General features: G+C 42.3%; 1 protein-coding gene across 1 annotated transcript in view; it reads left to right on the top strand.

The window, feature by feature from the left end:
* Positions 1 to 16,647, top strand: part of MYO1D (myosin ID) — a 366,992-nt gene that overhangs the window by 107,593 nt on the left and 242,752 nt on the right. Inside the window, exons 5-10 of the mRNA XM_015098505.3 lie at positions 649 to 702; positions 2,160 to 2,255; positions 7,011 to 7,127; positions 9,388 to 9,591; positions 11,561 to 11,706; positions 11,792 to 11,906. Of these exons, the coding sequence (XP_014953991.3) occupies positions 649 to 702; positions 2,160 to 2,255; positions 7,011 to 7,127; positions 9,388 to 9,591; positions 11,561 to 11,706; positions 11,792 to 11,906 (732 nt within the window). The remainder of the gene's footprint in view (positions 1 to 648; positions 703 to 2,159; positions 2,256 to 7,010; positions 7,128 to 9,387; positions 9,592 to 11,560; positions 11,707 to 11,791; positions 11,907 to 16,647) is intronic.

Here is a 16,647-nt window from a genome sequence, read left to right on the forward strand (position 1 = left end):
TTATGGCAACAGAATGCAGTCTAACCTTCATTTTTGTTTGTGAAGCTGACGGTAGACTGTTCAGGAAACAGTGCTTTATCAGAGTCAGTTGAAAAAGGACAGGAAATGCCAGTTATTACCAGTCTGTTTTTTTTTTTTCCAAAATGTTTCATGCCTTCACTGTATGTACATATTCAGGCAAAAGAACCCCCTTACATTTTGAGTCCTCTCTTAGGAGCAATCTTTTTGAAACTCTCTCAAGCAGAGGAATCTGTGGACGGATCTCGTTCGCCTGACTTTAGTACAGGATGTTAAGATGGTGCTTTTGGAAATACCAGCAGATCCTCAGGAAGGGAATGCTGAGAGTATTCCTCCCTAAACATTCCTTCCTATTCTCCCCACTGCCAATTCCCTCCCCCTGAAAATTCCATCTTTAGGCTCCAGGTTTTAAAAAATATCAAAATAGCTCCAATTTTCGGAAAGTTTAAGAAAGAATTATCAAAAGATTGCACAGAAGACTCCACGGGTTGGTCCATCCCATCCCTGGGGTCCTTAGGCCCTTTCAGTGCCCTGCTGGTCCAGGGTTCTCTGGGAAAGTGGCTCTCGTTTTGTTTTAGGAGTACGTTCTCAGATTAATGATTTTAATGTGTTTCTTCTTTCCCCGCTTAGTCTCGAGTTATTGTGCAACAGCCAGGAGAAAGAAGCTTTCATTCTTTCTATCAGGTTAGTAAGCTCTTGTGCAGGTAATCGTCCGTTTCTTCAGGTGTGCACGGAATGAAGTGGATTTTTACTTTGGGGACTCTCCCTGCCTTGTGCCTCCCTCGCCTCCATCGGCCCACAATGCATTACACACGTGGGCACGCATGCACACACCCTCCCCCACGGGGCTCTTCAGGGACTTGACAAGCATGACTGTTCTAAAAAGTTAGCAGGTAATCAACCAACCAGATGACTGCCTCAGTTGAGCATTCCCTATGTTTCTTTGCAGTGTAGTAACAGTTTAATGACCCTAAAAGCTTTTGAAATGATACATTCTGAATATGGTAAATTAGTTTTATTTTTCAGTTGGAGCTATTGTTCCCATTTTACAGCACTCCAGAGATGGGCAAATTCAGGTTCTTTTTGTTAAAAAAAAAAGGATCAATTTTAAAAACCTGATAGTTATGCTTTTTTCAGTGAACCAAAGTGTGCAGTTTAATATAGAGAATTTCAGCATAGTGCCTTCTGAAATTCATGTTCTATCGAGAAGGACGACGTGTGTTGTATCTGTGTTTTGGTTGATAATTCACCATGTTTTCAATAAAATAGTTTTCTGCCGAATATAGGAGTTCTGTTATTTGAAGAACCCATGACTGGGATTTGCATGGTGGTCCAGTGGCTAAGACACCAAAGACCCAGGTTCAATCCCTGGTCAGGGAACTAGATCCCCCATGCCACCACTAAGGTCCAATGCAACCAAATTAATAACTTAATGTTTTTTTTTAAAAAAAAAGAAACCATAACTTTTTCTGCACTTGAGTGAATGTTAAAATTTGTCTTTGTCCAATTATAGTCCTGGCTACCCAATTGTCCTTTCCTGGGGTTAGTTTGAGGAGGAAAAGCTGTTTGTTTCCGGTATGATTCAACATATGACTAGCTGCTGATGCCTCTTAGATTGAAGGCAGTATTGACTTTTTCTAAATTCGAAACACAACTGCACACTGTCTAGATAACAAGGTTGATAAGCACATGACTGCTACAGAGCGCTGGCTCCCGGTTCACAAACAGCTACAGTCCAAGCAAGAACCTTTCATGCCAGCTATGTTGCGAAAGGGCTAAGAACTTTTAAGTGATTTTCCTTCTGACTGTATAACATTCTCCATCTCTGATGATGTTGAAGCCATTTCCCCTCGAGATAAAAAAATAAATCTTCAAAGCCAGAAACAGGAGGACCTGAGTGAATTAACCCAGAAGATGAAAAACAGCTAGTTTACCATTAAGTTTGGAGTAAGAAAATGGCAACCCAGTCTAGTCTTCTTGCCTAAAACCTACCATGGACAGAGGAGCCTGGTGGGCTACAGTCCATGGGGTCGCAAAGAGTCGGACATGACTGAGGGACTGAGCGCCAGTAAGTTAGAATACATGGTATATTGGGTTCAGTGGGTATATTGATAACTTACTTTTATTTCAATGTTTTTCAGCTGCTGCAAGGAGGTTCGGACCAGATGCTACGTTCTCTACATCTCCAGAAATCCTTGTCATCCTACAACTACATCCATGTTGGAGCCCAGCTAAAGGTAAGCGTTTCCTTTTTGAGATGATTCAGATATAGAATCATAGAATCAGAAGGGACATTAATTAATTATCAGTTTCAGCCTGCCACCTTAAGGCAAATGAATGACTCTTTTATTCTATTTTTAAAATTCTCTAGGACAGAGATTCAATGTATTATTGATGCAACAACTTTGCTTAATAACCCGTTACTATATTTTATCACCATCTGACAGGAAAGAAGTTTCTCTCTTGTGATCTTGTGGGGTTTTTAAAAAATTTTTAATCCCATTCCTTTTATACCCTCTAAAAATATTGTTACGAGTAGGAGATCCACCGCAAAAGGAGGTATGATATGATTTGGCCAAAGGCAAGTTGGTAAAACAAAAAAAAGCTGAAAAGCGCTGTGGTTGAAGAATATCAGAGATCACCATTCATTAGTTTTTCAGATCATGATTTTGATGAAATAGTTTTGTGGTCCTTGGAACATTTCGATTCAGCTTTCACAATTTTTTCCCCCTTCCCTTGCATGTAAAGCCCTTGCACACACATAACACCGATCCTTTTGCCCTTTTGTCTCTAGTTCATGTTCTGCTATACATATAACTTCTGCTAGCCAATTTGTAGCTAATCCTAATAATATAGTGCTTTGTCAATGGTAGGTTGTAAAACAGTAATTATAGTTTCATTGGGGAAGGTGTATAAATATGTGAAAAAAGATTTGGAGGGAAACAGACCAGGGTTTACTTGTTTACTCTGGGTATATAAAGTTATAAATACTTGGGTTCTTCTGCTTTTTCCATATTTCATATTTCTTCTATAATTAAAGATACATTGCATTTGTAGTTGGGGGAGAAAATAAAAGACTTTATAAAAGGAAAGAATCCAAGATGTGGGAAGCCTTTCTTTTTTTCAGATTCCTTGCTATTCATCTTAAGCTAATTATACCTATATTAGTGGTTTTAGCGAAATTTTTTATTATCACACATATAAATAAATGATATTTAGGGTTTTGCAATCAGTTTCCCATTGTTTGACATTTAAGTTGCACAAGTTTTATACTTTTACAGTCATCCAAGAACAGGATGTTTGGCTGAAAATTAATTGAAAGCAAACAAAACAACAGAGGGCAACACCCCAACTTTTTGAGAATAGGTCAGAGGTACTTCAAGATGTATAAAGGATTGTAAAATTAACACTTAAAAGAACAGTGACTGAAAATATTCTTTTTAAATCAAATTGTCTTGTTGACCTAGTGACTCTTGACTGGGTCATGTAAAACACCCACAAAAAGCAAATATTAAATGAACATTTAGTCTTTTCTTCAATGCTAAATTTACCTTAGGTTCCCTTTTCATCAACAATTTTCATTCCTATTCCTCCTCTTCCTTTTTTTCTGCCCAATAAAAACCAAGAAGTAATATATGATCATAGTCAAAACCTAAAATAAAGATGAACCAAAAGGAACTTAAAATATACTAAAGTTTACCTTTCAGAGATAATTATTGATGACAGCAGTATATACATGTGTATATTTATATATGGAATCATACAATAAATCCTAATTAAGCAAACCTTTTATTAAATTATAATATAATCATTAATATCTTTCCATGTAAACAAATATAAATTAATAGAACAGTTTTAATAACTATGAAGTATTGCTCTCTATGTTTCATAACTTAGCCATCCTAAAATGTAGGACTCATGTACAATTAAGATACTGTGGGTTACAGGTAAGCCCCAATTAAAAGTCTCCAAAAACAATAAGGAACTTGATTATATCATAACAAGAAGCCCTAGGACGGGGCAGTTCCAGTTGGTTAATTCAGTGTCTTAACAATGTCAATAAGAGACCCAGATGCTTGTTTGTTTCTCCCCAACTTACGATTTTGCCATCCTCACTGGATTTGGCTGGTCTGCTTAAGTTGATTTTCCTCATGGTCCCAAAATAGCAGTGGCAGTTCCAGCAGTCACAGGCAGAGAAAATGCTCCTGGCCATAACCCTTGATAAGCTAGGGAAGCCTCATGTCTTATGGGCCAGAATGGCTTCTCATGCCCTTGACTGACCAATCACTTGGTTAGGGGAAAAAGATCCCTGTGATTAGTTTAGACCAATGAACATTTACCTCCTAAGGTGAGGGGAAACCAGTCCTGAAGAACACATGCCCTTGGCGAGGGGTGAACAAATCAGAGTTTCATCAGTAGGAAAGAAGTAGGGCTGGAAAATGCCCCTTAGGTAAGCAGCCGACAGTTCCCCTCAATAGGACATGCAGACTTTGTGTCTGGTTTCTGTGCAGTTTCAACACTGTTGCAGCTTTTGATAATAATAATCTGATAGTTGGGTGCTTTTACTGTGCTAGGAACTGTGGTTGTCGTTCAGTCGCTGAGTTGTGTCTGACTCTTTGAAACCCCATGGACTGCAGCATGCCAGTCTTCCCTGTCCTTCACTATGTCCTGGAGTTTTTCAAATTCATGTTCACTGAGTCTTTAATGCTACCTAACTATCTCATTTTCTGCCCTCTTCTTCTGCTTTTTCTTCGATCTTTCCCAGCATCAGGGTCTTGGGAAAGATTGAAGGCAAGATCTGTATATAAAGGGAGTTGCTTTATGTAAATTCTCATTTCCTTCTCCAATAACCATGTAAGAAAGGTATCATTATGCCCTTTGTACCCATGAGGAAACTGAGCCTCAACAAAGATAAGCATCTTACTCAGAGAGCTGGAAGGGGGAAGAGTTTGCCTGGTTGTGTCCTGGAATTAAAGGAACACATGCTCGTCAGGCAGAGGGGACCCCTTCCTCTGATCTTCCTCAGCAGGCGAGCATCAGGCCAGGTCTCTGTGTCCCAGCCAAGACAGAAACTCACCGAGGAAAGATCAGACTCTCCGCAGCCACTGCTTTGGGGAAACTCCCAAGATGGGCGGTTATCATTGCTTTATTGTGAATTTTATTGACACCCTTGTATTTCCAATGGGCTATAGATCAAGGCAAGCAATTAGTCTTTGAACCCCTGTCTTAGTCTAGTTGGGTTGCTACAACAAAAATACCATAAACATATGAGAAATGTTGATTTCTCATAACTCTGGAGGCTGGGGAGCCCAAGATCAAGGCCCCAGCAGAGTCCGTGTCCACTTTGTGGTTCAAGGGTGGTGCCTTCTTGCCGTGTCCTCACAGGGCAGAAGGACCAGGGATCTGTCAACTTAAAACGATGCGCAACGTGAAAGCTGGGAGTTACGTGTTACTTGGGCAAAATGAGGACTGCATCCCGGGAGACAGCTCTGAGAAGCTGCTCCAAAGAGGTAGTGGGGGAAGGTCAATATCTCACAGAAGGGTTTCTGCCAGTCACGAGGAGCTGATGTCACCATGAAGGGTTTTCATGCTTCTCTTTGATGAGAGGAGATGCAAGGATTGGGATCACGAAATCAGCTCCTGAGATAACTATGTAAAGACCTGTTCCACCAGTTTCCCTGGAGTATAAGGTGCCCCATCCCTGTTGTCCACCCCGAACTCCCTTCAGGGCATGGCAGAGGTCAACAGCTGCAGCTGCACAGAGTTCAGTCCCCACAGAGGCAGATGGCAGAGGCCCTCCCTTGGCAAGCACCAGTTTGTCATTGACAGACCTCTGGGGTCTCTTTTATAAGGGTACCCATTACATGTGGAGAAGGAAATGGCAACCCTACTCTTGCCCGGAAAATCCCATGGACAGAGAAGCGTGGTGGGCTACAGTCCATGGGGTCACAAAGAGTCGGACTTCACTTCACTTCCCAACATGAGGGCTTCATCTCCAAGACCTGATCACCTCCCAGAGGCCCCGTCTCCTAACACCATCACCTTGGAGGTTAAGATTTCAACATATAAACTTGGGTGTGAGGTACTCAAGTTGCTCAAGTAGCGGCTGGTGTGTGTGCTGAGCCCTTTCAGTTGTGTCCAACTCTTTGTGACCCCATGGACTGTAGCCCAGCAAGCTCCTCTGTCCATGGGATTCTCTAGGCAAGAATACTGGAGTGGGTTGGCAGGCCCTCCTCCAGGGGATCTTCCCACCCCAGGGATCGAACCCATGTCTCTTATGTCTCCTGCATTAGCAGGCGGGTTCTTTACCACTAGCACCGCCTGGGAAGCCCCCAGGAAACTCGGGGGAGAGATGTAAACATTCCTTCTACAGGAACCCTCTTGTATAGCGAGAATCTCTGACATACTGAATGTTTACAGAATGCTTGAAAAAGCAAGATCATATTCCCAGACCGTTTCCCAGCTAGCCGAATGATCGAGGCAGGGCACTTGGCTTTTGGGGGTGGGGTGGGGAGTGTTCTTCCTCACCTTTGAAGTAGGAAGCCTGACCAGACCAGCGTGGGAGCATTGTTCCCAGCCTGAACAAGACCAATTGTGGAACCAAAAGCCACAGACAACAGTAGCTAGACATGTGTCTCGGAGGCTCCTTCAGTCAGAGTTTCCATTTGTGGTCTCACGTCTCATGCCACGTCCTCCACTCATCCCAGAGCTTCTCTGAGCCAACTCAGGACTTGCTCCTTCACTGAAGCTTCCAGAAAAGTGCCTGGTGCTTATAAGAGATGGCGGCTCTCACACAGAAGTGGGCCTTGCGGGTGTTGTCTTATATTGCTGCCCCTGAGATCGTTTTATTTTCTCTGGATACTCCCCATCCCTTCAGTGACTTACTCCAAAGGCATCAAGACCTTGGCTACACTTGACTTTAGTCTCATGGTTTTGTATGTTAATGTTCAAGTGAAATGTCTGTGACCTCAGTTTCCTGTTTTCATTCCCAGTCGTCTATCAATGATGCTGCAGAATTCAAAGTAGTAGCCGATGCCATGAAAGTAATTGGCTTCAAACCCGAGGAGATTCAAACAGCATATAAAATCTTGGCTGCTATTCTTCACTTGGTGAGTGGGAACGCCTTTCAGAAGTTATCGCCTCCCTGTGGAGCTCAGATGTTCTTTCAGAAGGTTTGGGGTTTTGTAAAAAAGTAATTTATGTAGAGAAAACTTCTCTGACATGTTGAAGAAATTACTGTATCTGTAGTTTCCTGCATCATTTTATAATAGTATGAGGGATTTTCCAAGCCACTGTAGGTTTTGAGACTCTGGCTTTCATTCACTGCCTTCGTGGTATGTTAGGCTTTGGACTGGTTATTCTCAAAGGTAAAAGAGTTCAGCAGTGATATGACCACCCATGGAATAAGCTCAAATCTTTTGAACAGAGTAAACGTCTAATGGCATTTGAACCAGAATCACAGATTTCCGGAACTGGATTTTTATTGTCTCATTTTATAGATTGGGAATGAATGACTGGCTTAAAAGTACCCCCCACCCCACCCCCCAAAAAGCACAGCCAGTTCATTGCAGCCAGTACCATGGGCCACCCTGACCGCTTCAGCACAAGTCATCTTCCACACATCACACTAAACTCAGAAGTAAAGAACTGTCAGTGGGAGTCTTTTCATTACTGTCTGTATTTATTAGAGATCTTGAAAACATAATAAACATGTAACCTCCATGGTAAATGAGTGACAACGTGAATGCAAATCTGGAATAAAAATGACTTTTCACGCTCCTGTGGGGAGATTAATCCTAAGGGAATCAGAAATGCACAGGACCTGGGACTTCCCTCGTGGTCCAGCACCCGCCTGCCAATGCAGGGGACATGGGTTCCATCCCTGGTCCAGGAGAATCCCAGACGCGCAGGGCACCTAAGCTCGTGCACCACAAGTACTGAGGCTGCGTTCTAGAGCCCGTGCTCCCCAATAAGAGAAGTCACCGCAGTGAGAAGCACGCACCCAGCAATGAAGAGTAGCCCCCGCTCACTGCAGCTAGAGAAAGCCCACACAACAACAGCAAAGACTCAGTGGAGGGCCCCTCCAACAACAAAAAGAAAGAAATGCTCGGGACCTATATGAAAACTATTACATGCTGCTGCTGCTGCTGCTAAGTTGCTTCAGTCGTGTCTGACTCTGTGCGACCCCATAGATAGCAGCCCACCAGGCTACCCCGTCCCTGGGATTCTCCAGGCAAGAACACTGGAGTGGGTTGCCATTTCCTTCTCCAATGCAGGAAAGTGAAAAGTGAAAGTGAAGTCGCTCAGTCATGTCTGACTCTTAGCGACCCCATGGACTGCAGCCTACCAGGCTCCTCCATCCATGGGATTTTCCAGGCAAGAGTACTGGAGTGGGGTGCCGTTACATAGCCGCATGTAAACAATCTCTTAAATAAATGTTTCTGACTGGGAAGACTTTAACATTCTAAATTATTTCATTGTTTCAACTCGTTTATAAATACAGTGTGACAATAATGCTTCAGTATCCAAAGAAGAATTTTTCTTTTTCAGTTGACATAATGATTCTAGAACTTACTAGAACAATAAACATGTAACAAAAGTGAATAAAATGTGTTAAAGAAGAATAGTAGGGAAGGGGGAGCTGGAGGAAAGAGACACAACTAATTCCAGCCATTTAAAATGATAGTAAAAGCCACAGTGCTTTAAAACTTGCTGCATAAGTTCAGCACCAGATTAATCAACAGACTAGTTCATGTGCTGGACACTTGGTAGCTGCCTAATATGCATTTATTGTTTCTTGAATGAGTAAAGTATAAATAGACTCAAAAAATTGGTGGAAATTAATGTATAATAAAGGTTATATTTCAAATCAGGAGGAAAAGCTTAGACTGTTCAGTTAATGGTGTTGGAGCAAGTAATCATCTGAAAAAAATAAAGTTAGATTCTTATTTTATACTGATATACCTTCTAGCTGGACTCAAGGCTTAAATATGAGGGGGGAAAACCGTAAAAGGAATAGAAAAATCTATTAAATATTCATCAAGTCTTCAGAGTTGGAATGATCTAAGCATGACACCAAAGAAAGAGAAACTCTGAAGCAAATGACTCATAGATTTGACTGCATAAAAATATAAAATTTCCATCCATCAAAACCACACACTGAAAATTGAAAGACAGAGGAGTATCTGGAGAAGGACAAAATGGATGAAGCCCTCGATTTTTATGTGTTGAGATATTAATGTATTTAGGGAGATAGGTGCTACAGACAGGGTCCCTGGGAATTCTGTCACACTGGCAAATCTTGCCCTGACGTTGTTTTCCAGAATCTCATTGGAAATGGTGTGTCTTGGTTTTTCTCTTCTGATACAGGGAAATTTAAAGTTTGTCGTGGATGGTGACACGACCCTGATTGAAGACGGCAGGCTTGTGTCTATCATCGCGGAATTGCTGTCCACCAAGACAGACATGGTGGAGAAAGCCCTCCTCTACCGGACGGTGGCCACGGGCCGTGACGTCATTGACAAGCAGCACACAGAGCAGGAAGCCAGCTACGGAAGGGATGCCTTCGCCAAGGTGGGCGTCTAACCCCCCGCCTGTTGGCCTTGTGAGGGCTCTGGCACCAGAATTTCTAATGAATCCCTAAGTTTCTGTTTCTAGTTATTGGTGGTTAGAAGTAGGGTGGCTCAGCGGTAAAGAATCCACCTGCCAAGCAGGAAACGCGGGTTCAGTCCCTGGGTGGGGAAGATCCCCTGGAGAAGGAAATGGCAACCCACTCTAGTGTTCTTGCCTGGGAAATCCCATGGGCAGAGGAGCCTGGCGGGCTATAGTCCATAGAGTTGCACATGGCTTAGCGACTAAACGACAAGAAGGAAGTTTGGGGGAGGTGGGAAGATCAGCAGTCCAGACAAGACAGAAGTTTGAGATGGCCATGAGACATCCAAGAGTGCTGTCAGGCAGGCAGGCAGGCACGGGACCTGGAGCTCAGAGGAGAGCTTGCGTTCAGATGGCACTTTTAAGGGGAAACATCGTATCACTGTTCTTTATTGTTGTATGAAATAACACAGAAAAGAGGAGATAGGGAGAGAAGTGCACCAGGAGGAACTCTAGCTTTTAGAGGTCAGGTAGAGGAGGAGATGGTTAGATAGCACCACTGACTCAATTGATGTGAATTTGAGCAAACTCGGGAGATAGCGGAGCACAGAGGAGCCTGGCGTGCTGCAGTCCATGGGGTCGCAGAGCTGGTCACAAATTAGTGACTGAGAAACAATAAGGGAAGACCTACTAAAGGTCACCAAGAAGGAGCAGCCGGTGAAATAAGAGGCAAATTAAGACCGTGTGATGTCATGAATTAGAGGGCAGAAAGTTTCAAGGCAAGAGTGGGAAACTGGGTTGAGTGTTGCCGAGTAACCGGGTAAGATGTCCACATGGAGGAACGAGAAAGTGTCCATGGAGGGGTGCTTGGGGTCCTTGATGAGCCATTTCAGTGAGAAAATGAAAGAAATGAGAGAAAGAAAATGAGAGAAAATGAAGACTGGAGCGGCTGGAAGATAGGTGAAGAGTGGAGGTCATGTGTCTGGACGTGTATAATTGAACAGAGCGGGTATCTGGAGGGAGATGTTAAGGAAAGACATTGCAGGACACATTTGTATCAGGATATGAATGTGTGCAAGTGTGTGGCGCCTTTGTCCTTACGCGTTGGTGTGTGTGTTCTTGGGCATTTGAACCTCAAGGAATTTGAAGTGCTATCCTTTTGGCTTAGATCTTTATTTAGCATTATAAATCAATGTTTGTGTATTTAGAATCCATAGAATATAGAACTCATTAGTTCTCTGCTTTTTATAGTTGATGAGATTAAAATAAAGCAACAAAGTGACTTATACGAGACAGTAAGCAAATTATTGGTGTTACCAGGTCACAGAAACACACCTAAGGAATTTTGTTGAAATATAGCTCACGTGGTGACCAATAATAACCACCATCCAAACATCATGCAAATGTCATGTGATTTTTCAGAAAATGATCTGCATTTCTCATTTTTCAGCTTAGAGGATGAACAGCTATGCTAAGTGGCAAGGAGGAGGTCAACAAGAATTTAAAACTTATCACAAATCCAGGGCTTCCCTAGTGGCACAGTGGATGATTCCACCTGCCGTTGCAGGAGACGTGGGTTCAGTCCCTGGTCCGGGAGGATCCCAAATGCCGTGGAGCAACTGGGCTAGTGTGCCCCAACTATAGAGCCTGTTCTCTAGAGCCTGGGAGCTGTAACTGTTGAGCTCATATGCCTCAACTACTGAAACCCATGTGCCCTAGAGCCTTTGTGCCACAGTGAAGTGGGGTGGGGCGGGGGGGGGCGGTGCTCTGCAATGAGAAGCCCACACATCTCAGCAAAGACGAGCCCCCGTGCCTTGCAAATAGAGACAAGCCCACACAGCAACAGAGAGCCAGAACAGTCAAAATAAGCAAATGAATATAATTTTTAAAAAATCCAAACAGAGGACTCATTTCCAATATGCAAGAATTTATGAGGTCATTGTCATCACAGGCCATATACGAGCGCCTTTTCTGTTGGATTGTCTCCCGCATCAATGATATTATTGCGGTCAAGAACTCAGACACCACCATCCATGGCAAGAACACTGTTATTGGTGTCTTGGATATCTATGGCTTTGAAATCTTCGACAACAACAGGTAAACTGGAGAAGATACCTAAAACCCTATTGTTCTGTTGTTTTTTTAAAATTTGTTGGAGCCTGATTCATTCCTTTTCTTGCAGCTTTGAGCAGTTCTGCATCAATTACTGCAACGAGAAGCTCCAGCAGCTGTTTATTCAGCTGGTCCTGAAGCAAGAACAGGAGGAGTACCAGCGGGAAGGGATCCCCTGGAAGCATGTGAGTGGATTCATGATAAAGCCAACTTCTAGCATCCTAGGGGTCTGCTGATCTCCTTGGGTGCTTGAAACACAGCACCCTTAGCTTTCCTTTTGGGGTATGTACATACAATTCATTTTCAGGGTTGACAGATGGGGTTTCTCTAATTTGATCAACTCTCTGGGACCCAGAAAAGGCTGAGTTAAAATCAGCAAACTTATGTTCACCTGATTGCTGATACCCCATAGGTTTTTGTTTTGTTTTGCTTTTTCTTTCTAATTTTATTGAGGTATAATTGACATATAGCACTGTATAAGTTTTGGAGGAGAAAAAGTCAACCTACTCCACTATTCTTGCCTGGAAAATTACAGGGCCAGAGGAGCCTGGTGGGCTACAGTCCATGGGGTCACAAAGAGTCAGACACGACTTAGCTACTGAGCATGTTCACATGCACTGTGTAAGTTTACATTGTCCAGTATAGCAATTTGGCTTAACGCACATCATGAAATGATTACCACAATGAGTTTGGTGAATATTCATCATCTTATATAGATAGAAAAAAATATTTTACACTGAAGTATAGTTGATTTATAAAGTTGTGTTAATTTCTGCTGTAGAGCAAAGTGATTCAGTTATACATATATATGGAGAAGGCAATGGCACCCCACTCCAGTACTCTGGCCTGGAAAATCCCATGGATGGAGGAGCCTGGTAGGCTGCAGTCCATGGGGTCACACAGAGTTGGACACGACTGAGCGACTTCACTTTCACTTTGCACTTTCCTGCATTGGAGAAGGAGATGGCAACCCACTCCAGTGTTCTTGCCTGGAGAATCCCAGGGACGGGGGAGCCTGGTGGGCTGCCGTCTATGGGGTCGCGCAGAGTCAGAGACGACTGAAGCGACTTAGGAGCAGCAGCAGCATGTACATTCTTAAGAAATCCTTTCCCATTATGGTTTATCATAGGATATTGAATCCAGGTGTCTGTGCTATCCCATAAGAACACATGGCTTCTTGACTCACGTCTGTCTGTCTGACTTTAGCCATCCTTTTCACGTTATTCATAGCAGCAGCTTCTGCCATCCGTGGACAGGGCTTGGCTTCCTAGTCGAGTCTCCTCTCCTTCCTTCTTTCTCTTTTTTGCTCTTATTCCTCCTTTTTCCTTCCTCTGCTTGGTGAGCTCGGTGGCCCTTTGTTGTCTTTGGTCAGGGAAGTTCATAGTCCCTGAAACCAGCGCGTGAAGGCCGCTGTGATAACTGACTTCCGCTTAGTCTCCGTTGTGTCACACAGGCTTCCACCGCTCTTCGCGTGGCTCTCTGGGAACTTCGTATGTGTCACTAGTCTGATAAGATGTAGGCAGACAGTGTGACGGATGCAGGGTGCAATCCCACAGATCACAGCCAAAACCAGGACCGTTAGACTTCCTGCTCATGAAAGAAATGGAACCTTGTCATTTTCTTTGAAATTTTTATTATTAAAAAAATTTGAGAACAGACTTAAAAAATTCAAAAACTTCTGAGTTGCCTTTTTTTTCTGTGTTTATCCTTTTGCCAAGTATAAACAATGAAGTCCATATTTGTTTTCTGATACTCAGTGTAAGCAGTAAAAACCTATTTGAAATGCTGTATTTAAATTACTTTTATATTCCTTCCCACCTTCTTACTTGCTATCTTCTCTGATTCATGAAAAGTAGATACTAGAAACATACATATATATAATTACATATTTTATATCTTATATATGTATATATTTGGTATAATAACTAGCTTTTCTGCTTTAAATTTCTTCTTTGCCTTCCATTGTGTTATATATTAGAATACCATAAAAAAATTTTGTTCAAATATATTAGTATAAATATTACCTATTTATAAATAAACCAAGGGTGTAATGTTACTTTCTAATAGGATTGCCTACAGTTTTGATTTAAAGAGTGAATTCTCATCACATATTTAACATGTAATTCAGTAAAGTTAATATGCAACTTTCATAGAATGAATCTGTTGTGTCTCATAATACACAATTATAACTAGGGTTTAGGTTTTTATAACAAATTTAATCATAAAACTTGTTATTCAGATGTGGTTCCGAGATACTAGTCAAAAATATCCTTTAACAATCAGAACATCAAATTCCACAGGCATAGCTGATAAAGGGAAAAGTCAACAATGGCAGGAGGCTATTCCAAACATATGAAAAAGGAGGAAAAAAGCCCTTTAAAACAATTCTTAGTGAAATAAACCAAAAGAAATATGTCCTAGAGGAAGCAGAAGACTCTCTCAAGGGTAACAGTTACTGAGGACAGGCCGAATACCCAAATTAGAATCCCTATTCTGGGCAAGTATTTCCTTTAAAACCCCCAAACTTATCAACAGACACATTTTTCGTTGTTGCTCAGTCGATAAGTCGTGTCCAGCTCTTTGCACTGCAGCTCGCCAGGCTTCCCTGTCCTTTACTATCTCCTGGAGTCTTCTCAGACTCATGTCCATCGATTTGGTGATACCATCCAACCATCTCATTCTTTGTTGCCCCCTTCTTCCCCTGCCCTCAATCTTTCCCAGCATCAGTGTCTTTTCTAATAAGTTAGGCTCTTCACATCAAGTGGCCGAAGTATTGGAGCTTTAGCATCAGTCCTTCCAGTGAATATTCAGGATGGATTTCCTTTAGGATTGACTGGTTTGATCTCTTTGCAGTCCAAGGGACTTTCAAGAATCTTCTCTAGCATCACAGACACACTACTGTATATAAAACAGATAACTAATAAGGACCTACTGTATGGCGCAGGGAACTCTATTCAGTACTCTGTAATGATCTATATGGGAAGAGAATCTAAAAGTGAGTGAACATATCTGTGTATGTAACTGATATACTTTGGCTTCCCAGGTGGAGCTAGTGGTAAAGAACCCGCCTGCCAATGCAGGAGACATAAGAGACGCAAGTTCAATCCCTAAGTTGGGAAGATCCCCTAGAAAAGGTCATGGAAACCCACTCCAGTATTTATTCTTGCCTGGAGAATTTCATGGACTGAGGAGCATAGCGGGCTACAGAGTCACACACAACTGATTGACTAACACACATCCAACTGATTGACTTTGCTGTACAGCAGAAATTAACACAGCATTGTAAATCAACTATACTCCAATAAAAATGAATTTAAAATAAAAAGTAAAAACTCCACCCCATCTCTTTGTCTCCTGCATCCCCTAAGAAACCTCTTGGGAATGCCAGGTTGCTGGAAGAACCTGATTTGGAAACCACAATTTTGGGCAATGCTTAAAGCCGCATTAAATTGTGAACCAAAAGCTGGTGGACTCTTCAGCAAAGACTAGTTACTTGAAGATAGCCAGCTGGAATTTGAGAACTTAATTCTTTTGTCCTTAAGGACAAAAGACTTAGTCTTTAATTACATAGTTGCAAAGTCTAAGATTTCAGCTATGTTGATTAATACAGAGTTCCTACTTTTTGAACATTTTAAGAATATTTTTTCCAAAGATACAAATAACTTTTTTCCCTGATGAGAAATGTAATAAAGTGCCCACAATAAAAGTAAATACTTGGACCAGAGCTAACCTGTCTCTGTACTAACATTTTGTACCAAGCCTGTCCTGTGCATCGTAGGATGTTTAGCAGTATCCTGGACTCCTCCTAGTCATGACCATCAAAAACGTCTTCAGACATTGCCAGATGCCCTAGGGGTTCAGGAGAAAGTCACAATCCATTGAGGATCGCTGATTTAGACAAACCAGAAAAATATAAAAAAAGTAAAAACCACCCAGCTTGCAGACTTTGAGTTCATGGAATGCAGAGGAGGGCTTGGAAATAGAGGTGGAGCTGAAAACCACAGCTGGCACGAGCCCTTGGATTTTTAAATGTCATTGAGCAGGGATCCATGAGATATAGTAATCATCTGTTGTGAGTGTGTCAGCTTTAGAGAGGGTAATGGAGACAACCCTCAGATCAGGTACCTCCTGAATGATCTGGAACACATCAACACACAGGATTAAAGTGTATAGACTTCCCATCTTTACGTGATGGCACAGCTTGCCTGAGTCAGGCCCATGTGTGCTTTATCTCTGAGTAAGTGATATATATGCTGCAAGCTGTCAGGATAAGCGGGCTTCCCTGGTGGCTGAGCCAGTAAAAAATCTGCCTGCAGTGCAGACCTGGGTTCGATTCCTGGGTTAGGAAGATCCCCTGGAGGAGGACATTGCAACCCGCTCCAGTATTCTTGCCTGGAAAACTCCATGGACAGAAGAGCCTGGTGGGCTACAGTCTATGGGGTTGCAAAGAGTTGGACACGACTGAGTGACTAACACTTTCACACTTTCATCAGATGAAACAGGTGTAGAAGAGGATTATTATACATGCCTTGTATGTCTTGAAGTAGAGAAAGTTTCAGAAGTTGTTTATAACTTTTTTTCAGCTTGTGGAACCAAATGAAAAGTGTATTCTTACCCTCTATGGATCCTTATATCTGATAATTAAATTTTTTATATTGTACCCTGAAAAACCGTGTTAGATCCATATATGCTTTTTAACTTTTGGGAAACTGTAGAAGACACTCTGGCATTTTGGTCAGCCAGGGTCATGTAACTCAAAATGCAAGTTCTGTGTAACACCTTAACTTCATCAAGTTAGGTATCAAGTAATACTTCCAGGTTATTTGTTGGCGCCTAGTGGAATATGGCAGAGAAGGCAATGACACCCCACTCCAGCACTCTTGCCTGGAAAATCCCATGGATGGAGGAGCCTGTAGGCTGCAGTCC

This window comes from Ovis aries, chromosome 11 (genome assembly GCF_016772045.2).
Source record: "Ovis aries strain OAR_USU_Benz2616 breed Rambouillet chromosome 11, ARS-UI_Ramb_v3.0, whole genome shotgun sequence".
Taxonomy (NCBI): Eukaryota; Metazoa; Chordata; class Mammalia; order Artiodactyla; family Bovidae; genus Ovis; species Ovis aries.